The 11,401-nt window shown below is 35.9% G+C and overlaps 2 protein-coding genes across 3 annotated transcripts; both read right to left on the reverse strand.

The window, feature by feature from the left end:
- Nucleotides 1-214: 214 nt before the first annotated feature.
- On the reverse strand, nucleotides 215-5,870 carry LOC130820941 (uncharacterized). 2 transcript variants are annotated; one of them, XM_057686499.1, is made up of 5 exons: nucleotides 5,614-5,870; nucleotides 3,010-3,220; nucleotides 2,804-2,935; nucleotides 1,694-2,143; nucleotides 215-1,208 (listed from the first exon to the last, which is right to left on the reverse strand). In XM_057686499.1, the coding sequence occupies exons 2-5, from the start codon at nucleotides 3,159-3,161 to the stop codon at nucleotides 1,070-1,072; spliced, it is 873 nt and encodes a 290-aa protein (XP_057542482.1). In that variant the 5' UTR covers nucleotides 3,162-3,220; nucleotides 5,614-5,870; the 3' UTR covers nucleotides 215-1,069. The 2 variants fall into 2 exon arrangements, with proteins under 2 accessions (XP_057542482.1, XP_057542481.1); XM_057686498.1 differs by having other exon boundaries at nucleotides 218-1,208; nucleotides 3,010-3,271.
- A 1,154-nt stretch (nucleotides 5,871-7,024) lies between these two features.
- On the reverse strand, nucleotides 7,025-9,503 carry LOC130821753 (uncharacterized). Its single transcript, XM_057687534.1, has 7 exons — nucleotides 9,417-9,503; nucleotides 9,104-9,372; nucleotides 8,929-9,022; nucleotides 8,373-8,779; nucleotides 8,014-8,309; nucleotides 7,601-7,948; nucleotides 7,025-7,518 (listed from the first exon to the last, which is right to left on the reverse strand). The coding sequence occupies exons 1-7, from the start codon at nucleotides 9,501-9,503 to the stop codon at nucleotides 7,025-7,027; spliced, it is 1,995 nt and encodes a 664-aa protein (XP_057543517.1).
- Between the last annotated feature and the right edge of the window lie 1,898 nt (nucleotides 9,504-11,401).

Genomic DNA, 11,401 nt, shown 5'->3' on the forward strand with positions numbered 1-11,401 from the left:
CCTTATAGTCCTAAAATATTAGAATAAATCCTATCTAAAAACTCAAACATGCCCAACAAGTTTGAGCCAAAATAGATATATTGTGAAGTTAGGCCTACACTAGGGTGCTCAAACGAACACTCACTCCATAATGCTATTGTGAGCCATTGATGTTTTGCCTTGTTTAAGAAACCCTTAGCCCAACTCCTTGCTTAATTCAGGACACGCCTTATGCACCTCCTTACCTTGTCCAAACACCCTTCAAAAAACTTTCTTCTTGCTTTAACCAAAGTTTCTCATTGCACACCCTTTATCATTCTTCATAGTACATGTCATGGTGTTAGCAATAAGATGATCATACTCACCTCCATGCATAGGTAATTTGAGACTTACCCTAACAATTACAAAACACTACTCAACATAACTCCCCGAACACTGCAATTAATAGTATTTAACCTAAATCAAACCATCAAATTACCTACAATATTAGGTGAAACCCGCCATTCAATCTTGTTCTTAAATCGTTATATAAATAAATATGTCTCACATCACATAATAATACTGCTTTTAATGTTAAACGTATTTTATATTAAAATAATATTACTTATTAATAAAATCATAATATGACATCAACAAAATTAACAAGTAGCTAATACTTCAACATAAATGTTGCGATCAAATAGTTTCTTGTAGATTAGATATGTCACTTCTTAATCCCCTCTTGCACGTCATTAGTTAATACAGTATTCATTTCAATTAAAAAGTTGTTTTAGTTTTTATTTTGATTTAAAAATCAACTTTTTAACTGAGCAAATTACAAAATAATTATTATGACAGTTCAACTAACAATAAGATTATAAATCAAAATTCAATGAGCTAATCAAAAAGCCACTTACCATCAGTTAATATGGATGTTTAAATTTGAAGGGAGATGAACCCTTGACCAGCAAAGATTTCTAAATTTCTAATTCTTTAAATTACAAAATCAATGAATATTTCTCAACATTCTTTGTGCTTTTTCCTTTTTTCAATTAGGATTACATATACACCTTCAATATTCATGACTGAGAAAAAACCTTGCTCGATAATGTCATGGAAGAAGGGGAAGCTCCACTGCATCAAAAGAAAATAAACTGACTCGCCCATCGTCTACATGCCCAATCTTTAGAGGAATGCCATTGCTTTGTCTTTCCAGTTCTTTAAGGTCAGAAAACGAAGGTGGATCGCCACTGAATAACAATACCGATTGATAAAGTATGAGCACGTCTTGTTTATATGAAGTTGCATATGAAATTTTTTATCACAGATCAATTATCAGAAATAACCAATTTGTTTTACAAGAGTAAAACTTGCGGAATATTGACCCCAAACCTCGCCGAAGTGAAACCACTTGATGACACTGAGCTAATTGAATGTAATATATTGAAAGAACGAGATCATATATCAGGAACACACTACGCAAAAATATAGAAGTTCGCTAAAGTTTCCAATACAAAAGTAGTTGCCTTCATATATCTTCACATAGAAAAGAGTAGAACTTCTATTGTAGTCGAGATCAGTTATGAAAATAGTATCACATGATTCACTAATCTTTTCGTGCATTGTAAATCGAGAAAAGCGAACTATAGTCGGTTTCAGGTACGCAATTGAAAGCTTATAGCACATGAAGATAATTCATAAAAAATGCCAACTAAGAAGAGAGTAAGCATGATACCTTGCCGAGTAGACAACAAAATTTGGATCCCCGGGACATGTCTTCTTAAACTGGCTATTCGGAAGGAAAACTTCGTAAACGGGCAAATGGACAACAAAATCTGATTTTTCAGGTGATGTCTCCTTGAACTTGAGAGGAAGATGATCTCCATTAAGTTGTAAAGCTTTCAATGACTCAACAATTGAAGTTTTATACACTGTAAAGTGTGCTGCATTATCATTTTCTGAAGTATTTTCAAGAGGCAGAACAGAACTCCTTGTGCTTTTCAGGCTCCATGGCCTGCCGAGTCGTCCTACAATATACCCGAGAGATTTCAGATGCTGATAAACCTTGAAACCCTCCCAACTGCAACCACTCTTTTCTTCTTCAACTTTGGGATACAAATCTTTTAAAAGGATCTCGGTTTCCTCTTCATCAACAAGAAGCAACGCACCTATTTGTACTAAAAACCTATAATATCGTGCACTTATCAGAGACTCGATCAGAATATGATGAACATCATGGAGAATTAGCATGATTCTCAAAAAGAGATTTGATTGCTTTGATCCAAACAAATTAATGATTTAGCAGCACGAGTGCACGACCTAACAAAATCTTTCCAAAAGTACTAGATGATCTCAAGAACAGAAGTATTGCCTAGGGAGAATCCTGAAGCAACCATGGTCAGACCACACACACATACCCGGGTAGGGGGCACCTTATATCATACTAAAGCTTTTTGGAAAGCTTCATCAATTATTGATGGAGCCAAAAAAAATTTAGTCCTTTGATTGGGTTGTAACATATTATAGCAAAATGGCATATTGAATCATGTGCACTTTTTTGAAGTGAAGTTGCGATGGTGTTTGCTATCAAGGGTCAATCGGAAACAACCTCTTTGTCATTTAAAGGGTAAAATTGCCTACAATCGACTCTCAAAACCTCATCTAAATGGGAGCCACTTACTGACATTAAATTTTGGAGCACTCTAACAAACAAATTCCCACTATAAAAGGCAACCAATTCATAAGAATTGCAAATTGAAGAGATAATGAAAGATATACATCAAGGTTGAGGCAAAAGAAAAACAAACATAAAAAATCGAGCAGATTAGGTCACGATCTCACTTACAATGTCTCTTCAATTGAAAGATACATCTTGCTATTACGATTGATCCCCATTGATTTCAAAAAATTGCCCATGTTAATCATAATCTGAGCCATACCCATATCATCTTTCCAACAAGCCTTCAAGACAACACTTCTATAATAAACAGACTACATCATTAGTAACCAAATCTTAGTCAGCTCCCCTTTCATCATTACATAGTACATTACCTGAACTGCTGTTTGGTTCCGGAACCTGCTTCAATACACAGTTCTTCATCTGCAGAATCCTTTGATGAGAATTCAGAATCACTCAATCCCCTTAAAGGAGCCAATGTTTCTTCTTCCCCCCCTTCATCATCCATTAGTGTGTTTTCACTCATGTGACCAAGGAAGATATGGTATTGAAGACCCTCAAGATCAAATTCCGAAACCTTAAATCCTAATAATTATGCATGAAAAAGCAGAACGAAGCCTTCAATCTGCTGAAATTCTTCATTTTGATGGGGGGAGGGGGAGCGGGAATTGAACGGATGGCAACACATCATTAAATCCACAAGACAACATAGTAAGGCTTGTTTGTAAATGTAATCCATGTCAAAAAGCAGAAAGTGATCGTAATGAATCTCCTTAGTCCGGTATGAAATCATCGACATTAAATTTTACAATCATCCTGAATTAAAAACAATATTCAACTGCAATTGAGTTATTTGCAATCTCTTGTTTCTGGATAATATTAGTATTCTTTCGTGTTTTGGGAATCTATCCAACAAACCCACAACTATCAAAATACTACCCCGGGATGAATTGGGGCTCCAGCAGAAGTCGACAACTGATATAAGCCTTATCCACTATTCAATCAAACTAGCAAAAAACCCTACTCCTAAATTTAACAAGTTTCACCAAAATATTATCAAAATACATAGGGATCAACTGGGGCTCCGGCAGAATTCATCGACTGATATCAGACCTATCCCCTATACACTATACCATTGATTCAATCCCAACGCAATTACTCGGGTACATTACTTGAGCTACACATGCTTTTTGATCATTTCACTCAAACTAGCAAAAGACCCCAATCCTAAATTCAGCATGAATATACCACTCATTTATCCCAACTAATGACTGATAAATACACCATTTCTCTGTTTTTTCAGGAACAAATACTAGAATCGATTCGTTGGAAGTGTCAGGTTAGAGGAGAGTGAGAAGGAAAAAAAAGATAAGTGCAGACATGTTGCAAATCACTTTAACTTGCTTGTTCTCGTTAATGGCAATATGACGGAAATCCACAACTAGTTGTATTCAATAATTGCAATCAAACTAAAATAAGATCATATTGAACTAATTGAAGTACTTTCCAAAGTTTATTTCTTTTGAACAGAAAGGTGAAAAACTATAATAAACATGAATACTATAAATTTTCAAATAATGCATCTTAAATATCAAAATAACAAGTACATATGCCCTAGTACCCATCAACAACCAACTGTTCCTCTAATCAAACTGCGTAGCAAATAAAGATTCAAAGTAGAAAAATGAAATAAAAACAAATCAAAAATTAAGAAATGGACTTTGAGTATTATCAAGAAATGGACTTTGAGTATTTTAACAGAAAGAAAAAAGTAAAGAATTGAACAAGCAATTAGGGTAAAGCAAAAACAAGAAAGAAAAAAACGCACCTCAGGAAGAGATTCCTATATGTATGAATATGGTGTACAAATTGCAAATGTTAGAAAGTGAGATGAGGCGATGTGAGAGAGAGATGACGGCGGCTGGCGTTAGCGGTTGTTCAATGGTCAGGGCCTCAGGGGAAATAATGGAGGATTGCAACGACTTAGAATCTAGGTTGTACTAAAACGGACACAGACACGGACACGGACACGACACGGGTACGGGAAAACGCCAACTTAAAAATGGCGGACACGGGGACACGAAAATGGTAATATAATAAATATATCAAATTAAAGATAATTTTACAATCTTTCATTTGATATTTGTAAATAAACACTTTAAAAACATAAAAATCACATAAAATGCAAATAAGAACCGAAATCACCCTCTTCATTTGTAGCATCACCACTTAAATTGCATGAATCGGAGCCACTAGCCCCACTACTAGACATGATTGAACTCTTCAAATTCAAACAACCACAATTAAAGTCAATTAACTACACAGATATAACCAGCAAACCACACAGATTTACAATCCAAGACTATAATTTATTGAATTGAAATCAAAGTCAATTAACTACACAGATATTCATATAACTCCATCACAGCAAGTACAACCTCAACAAAGTCAATTAACTTTTTGAATTGAAATCAAATATAGTGAACCAGCAAACCAGCAAACCACACAGATTTACAATCCAAGACTATAATTTATTGAATTGAAATCAAAGTCAATTAACTACACAGCTAGAAGATGAAATCAAAGGAAAACACCATGGATAGTCCCTGATTTCAGGATCATTTTTACTGGAAATTCCATTTAAAATTTCGATAAGTCGATCTCGAGATGCAAGCCTATACCTCCATCACAGCAAGTTCGCTCATCAAATAATGTTTCCAGTTTTTACCAAAACAAAACATTATTTCACGTAGATTTTTAAACCCAATTTGCTCATCAAACTAGAAAATTCCAGGGTTTTTCAAACAAATAAATGGCTCCATATTACTTAGATTATAAAATCAAAGATGAACACAGTAATCGAATTCAATGGTCGAAAGAGCACATTACAAGAAATTAAGTAAGAATTTAAAATTCACACTAAGATTAAAGATTAGAACAAGATTAATATTAGGATTTAGGATAAAGAGTGAAAATACCTTAAACAAAATCAAAAATTTCGATTTTTAGGGATTCTTTGATTGGATTCGAACAACCCACAGCCCACAGTGAAATTAGTCAGCAGCAGTTGCAGCACCGACTTCGAGTGTTTGTCTGTGATGGAGGAGCAGCCGTCGGTGGCGGTGGCGTGGTGGAGGTGAAGGAAGAGGTGTAGAGTTTTTAGTATTAGAGGAGTGAGAGGCTGAGACCAAGAGAGGGAATTGCAATTGAGAGGGAAATGGAATTCGAGAAGCCTTCTGCCTGCTGCTGTACTCAGTTTTCAATTTTATTTTTTTTTTTAATAACACACGTGTCCTTGCCGTGTCCCTTGCCGTGTCCGTCGCGTGTCCTTGCCGTGTCCACGTGTCCGAAAAAATATTAAAATATCGGACACTTCATTTGGCGTGTCGGACACGGATTTTCGCATGTCCGTGTCCGACACGGGACACGTCTATTCAGTGCCGTGTCCGTGTTTCCCAGCTTAGAATTAAATAACAAAACTTAAAATAAGAATGATAGGAAAGTTTTTTTTTTTACGAATAAAATATCACTGAGTTTCTTCGAAATTCACCATATACACCACAAAATATTTTAATTCACCATATACCATTGGATTTTCGTCCGTTAGCACAAAATACCATTAATGACAACTTCCGTCAGTGTGCCGTTTGTGGTAAATTACCAGTATGCCCTTACGCATTCAACTGGCGTTATTGTTAAGGTTGACTTCTCCAAACACAACGTATGTCTTCAAAAAATTGACCCCCCATCTTTCTTCTTCTCCATTCAAGAAACTCTCTATTCGTCTCATCGATTTGAAACCCTTAAAATCCATCAAAAATTTGCAAAGTGTCGATTTGTGTGAAGTGAATTGCAGGTTTGTGAAGTGATTTGGAAACCAAACACAGATGATCGTGACTGAATTTCATACAAAGTTCGCTAATTCGGTGGATTTTGTATTTATTTTGCAAAATTGAGTTAGGGTTAGGGTTAAGTGTGATGTGTTGTATGCAAATTTGAATTATGCTAAAGTTATGTGTTTTTGTTTTGTATGCAAACCCAAACCATTAATGACAATTGTCGTCAGTGTGTCGTTTGTGGTAAGTTAATAATTCATCATATACCATTACATACCATTTTTAAAAAAAATATAGCCGTTGAAATTGTGATAAACAAAAGAAGTGTCATACAAACCAAGTATTTAACATTTTGTTCAAAAACAACTTGACACTAAACACTGTTCACCAAAAAAATGACACTAACAAATGCTAAGTAGCAGTCTTTCTCTTCCCCTTGTGTTACCTTGCTGTGAAGAGGAAGCAGCATGTTCTGCTTTTTTTGATGATGCCTTTTTTGCCTTGCATGTCATTGCATTGTGGCCTAGTTCTTTGCATAGGCTGCATTTGTTATTTATGTGCCTCTTTCCTTTTTTGCTTCATGAGTAGCTCTTCTCCTTTGCTTAGGTGGTCTTCTAGCTTTTCTTTTCCCTTGGGGTGGTGCAATTTCTGGCACATCAAGTGAAGACCAGTGAGTTGGATCAGCCATGGGGTGGATGTGGTTTCCATAAGTGAGTTTGTATGTAGCCCCCTTGTAAAAAGGTGAGACAAAGTACCTAGGATCAAGTCTCTGGTTGTAAATGACCCTGAGACCATGCTTGCAAGGGATTCCTGAACCTTGCCATTTCCCACACCCACAAGTCATATTTCCAAGGGTGACAGGGAACTTGACATGGCCATCCCTCACCTCAAACTCTCCACCACCAGTTGCAGTGACAAGGTAGAACCTAGACTCATCAGTCCTAGTCGCCAGCACCCCCTTTGCATGTTCTGTCAACTCATTAGGTTCCATGCCTACTGCTTTATCGAACCTGGAACTCATCCTTTTCAAGCACCAATTCCTGACAGCTTAATTATATATATATAAAAAAACCATAGTTAGCAACAATTTTTTTGCATTTAAATGAGCAAAATAGGGACACAAAATTACCTTCCAGCAATGTAAACACAGGCATGTCCCTGTTGGCCTTTGTTATTGCATTGAATGACTCTACGAAGTTTGTTGTGTTATGATCACAACAAACTGTCCAGTCAAACATGTGCACACTCCACTGCTCTTCTACATTTTTTAGATAGTCATATGTTGTTGCATCAAACTCTTTTATCTTGGACATAGCTTTTCCAAAAACGTACTCATTGTAGGCATTTGCAGCAATCCAAAACAGCTTATGAAATGCTGCCCCACTCCATCCTGCAGTCTTGCAATTTGAGTACAAATGCTGGTAGCATATTCTCCTGGTAGCTCTTGGGAACACCTCAAACAATGCTGATTCAACCCCTTAAAAAAACAAGACTAAGTTAATAAACAGCTTCATAATCTCAAATTAAAGACAAAGAAGAAACTTATCCTCATCCTATCACTGATAAAAGTCCAGTCATCCTTCTGAGATCCATACTGAGCAAATAGGCACCTCAAGTTTCTGAAAAAATAAGTCCAGGAATCTATACTCTCTATGTCAATAATCCCAAAGGCTAACACAAAGATCTCATTATTCCTATCTATTGCAACTTCAGTGAGCATAATCCCTTTGTAATACCCACTTAAATGTGCACCATCTATTCCTATGATAAATCTACAACCACCTAAGAATCCTCTCACTTGAGCTGCAAAAGATATGAAACAGGCTTTGAATTGCAAACTGTCAGTTCATGTAACCTGAGCATAAGACCCAAGATTGGTGGACTTTATCATTTCAGCATACGTTGGAAGAGCTGGATAGGACTCAGCAAACCCACCATGTAATTGCTCCCTGGCTAAACTCTTCACTATGTATAACAATCTCAACTTCACATGGATCCTGTACCTTTCCATGCGCAGCCTCTGCAATAAATCAATTGGGACATCTAGGTTTGTCTCTAAGTATTGTAACAGTTGTCTGCATAGCCATGCTGAAGAGACCATAGGATTCTCTTCCAGCCTCCCACAAGTTGCATGCTCTCCTTCTAGCTTCTTTATGGCCCAATTGACTTTGTCTCTTAGAACTGAAGCATGAATCATCCAAGTGCAATCCCTCATCAAACACCTTGCTATGTACCTCTTACTGTCAACATGGTCAACTGAAACAGAGAAGCCCTCTTGTATGCAGTAATCTCTGAATACATCTAGAAACTATTTTTTGGTTTCAAAAATCAACTACTCCTCAAGAACAATGGATCCAAATGGTATGTGAGACCAGATTTTACCATTTTTGTATATTTTTTCTAACACATGAGACCCATCTAAGTAATCCTCAAAGCTCTTCTCATGTATATTATCACGAACATCATCTTCTTCACAATGTACTCATCCTCACTGTCCAACTCCATATCAGAATCAGCCTCAACATCAGAAGCTTCATAATCACCATCTTCACTATAATCAGAAGGTCAAGCATCAGACTTAACATCAATTTCTTCAACCACCAATTTTTTTTTGCTCTTAGTGTTGATTTGCCTCCCTGCTGCAGTTTTCTTGCCAACATCAAAGCTAAACTTAACAGCAATGCTTCTAGGCACCCTCCACTCTTTGGGTTTAAGCCTAGTTTGTTCTTTGGGCTGGGTTGGTTGCCTAGGCTGTTGTTGGGTTGACTGTGCAGGGGGTATTTTCTTCTTCTTTGGAGTAAGTTTTTTCCTTCTTAAAGGGTTATTTGGTTGAGATGTTTGTAAGGGTTGAGGTTGTAAATCTCCTGGAAAAACCTCATCAACTGTTTGGTAGCAAACACTCTTACATATTCAATCCCATCATCATCAACATTTAAAATAGGGACCTCTACAGCCATAGTATATGCCTGCTGGGCCAAAAGCTGCTCCTCAGCTTCTGCTTCCTCTGCCATCCTTCTATTCTCTTCCTCCATTAGCCTATTATTTTCAGCCCTATTCTTCAAAGTTTTTACCTAACTAGCTTCTGCAGACTGAAACACAAGAGATGGTGTTCCTGTCTCTTCTATAAACACTTCAATTTCACTCTTCCCTTCATTCCACTCCCACATTTTTAACATTGCCCCATCATCAACTAACTTTAACTTACGATTTGTTCTAGATTTAGTGACAAACAGGGTGAAGTATTTAGGGAGAAATACGTTCTGTTTCACTAAATCCTCAAACATATACTCAATCAACTACATCAAATTGGTCTTATCAGTGTCATTCACCCTCACATTAAAAGTACCCCATGGAGCATGAACTAACAACCACATTGTACTCATTCTAACAACAACATTTACCAACAACACATTACATCACAATCCAAACTATAAATCGCATACAAAACAAAAACACATCACTTTAGCATAATTCAAATTCGCATGCAACACATCACACTTAACCCTAACTCTAACTCAATTTTGCAAAAAAATACAAAATCCACCGAATTAGCGAACTTTGTGCAAAATTCAGTCACAACCACTTGTGTTTGGGTTCCAAATCACTTCACCAACCTGCAATTCACTTCACACAAATCGATACTTTGCAAATTTTTGATAGATTTTAAGGGTTACAGATCAATGAAGACGAATAGAGAGTTTCTTGAATGGAGAAGAAGAAAGATGGAGGGTCAATTTTTTGAAGACATACGTTGTGTTGGGGGAAGTCAACCTTAACAATGGCGCCAGTTGAATGCGTAAGGGCATACTGGTAATTTACTACATACGGCACACAGACGACAGTTGTCATTAATGGTATTCTGTGCTAATGGACGAAAACTCAATGGTATATGGTGAATTAAAACATTTTGTGTAATATATGGTGAATTTCAAAAAAACTCAGTGGTATATTATGAAATATCCGTTTTTTTTATTACGAAGTATAATATAAAGAAAGAGTCACCAAGTTATAAATTACATGAATTAAATAAACATTTTTAGAAATAGCTTTTTTTTCTGAAAGTAAAAGATTGAAAGAAATAAGGGAGAAATTGTAAATATCGTTAATTTTTAATCAATTATAATTCACTATTTTGAACTAAAAACTTTCAAAAAAATATAAAGTCTGACATATAAACACCTCAATAAGTCAACATTATTATAAACAAACAAATAAAATAACCATCATTATGATTAATAAATAAAATGTTATAACAAGTAAGAGTGACGTTTTGTGTTAAAATAAATAAAAATTCAGAAATATATATGATTACGGTTTAGAATCGAATCCGAGTTTAGAAACTTAGACGCAAAATGAAGTCTATTTTTTTCATCTAGATCCAAATACATCAGTAATACTCATAAAATCAAATTATTAGACTCATACTCTTAAATTAGAGCGAGTCGAACAAGGCCTTGATAGGGTACTAAACCCATGCAGATGCTCATCCTAATTCGTCATAACTTTCATAATAAAACTAGGCTATAAGTGCTTATAAAATAGATGTTACTTTTACTGGTCTTCCAGCTGCTGCTGCTACTTGATGATACTTGGAGTCTGCAGAGAGCCCTTTCCGTCAAGGATTAACCACAACTGTATACGTTAGAATTACAAATGCCGGATCAAACTCTTACCCCGGCCCAAATTTGGTTTAATAAACCTATCTGGTTCAATACACACCAGTATGCCGTATGCGACTATGCGTACTCCACTAAACTTCATCGTTAGGGTTAAATTATGAATTTATTAGCTGAACTTCGGTCCTTGATCCATCTGAATAAGAATAATGGTTAAATTATGCGTACTCCACTAAACCTATCTGGTTAAATTATGAGTTTTGTGCGACTGGTATTTTTTTTTTAATTTTTTATTATTATTATTTTTATTATTA

This window comes from Amaranthus tricolor, chromosome 8 (assembly GCF_026212465.1).
Source record: "Amaranthus tricolor cultivar Red isolate AtriRed21 chromosome 8, ASM2621246v1, whole genome shotgun sequence".
Classification (NCBI taxonomy): domain Eukaryota; kingdom Viridiplantae; phylum Streptophyta; class Magnoliopsida; order Caryophyllales; family Amaranthaceae; genus Amaranthus; species Amaranthus tricolor.

Bases quoted from the DNA above. Each gene is read 5' to 3' on its own strand.
- LOC130820941 (XM_057686499.1), bottom strand. From the start codon at position 3,161: ATGAGTGAAAACACACTAATGGATGATGAAGGGGGGGAAGAAGAAACA. The intron at 2,936-3,009 runs GTAATGTACTAT...TGTTTATTATAG, and splicing joins GGAACCAAACAGCAGTTCAG to AAGTGTTGTCTTGAAGGCTT. The intron at 1,209-1,693 runs GTATCATGCTTA...ATTGTTATTCAG, and splicing joins TTTGTTGTCTACTCGGCAAG to TGGCGATCCACCTTCGTTTT.
- LOC130821753 (XM_057687534.1), bottom strand. From the start codon at position 9,503: ATGGAGGAAGAGAATAGAAGGATGGCAGAGGAAGCAGAAGCTGAGGAG. The intron at 8,780-8,928 runs GTGATAATATAC...ACCAAAAAATAG, and splicing joins TTGTGAAGAAGATGATGTTC to TTTCTAGATGTATTCAGAGA. The intron at 7,949-8,013 runs GTTTCTTCTTTG...TGTTTTTTTAAG, and splicing joins CAGTGATAGGATGAGGATAA to GGGTTGAATCAGCATTGTTT.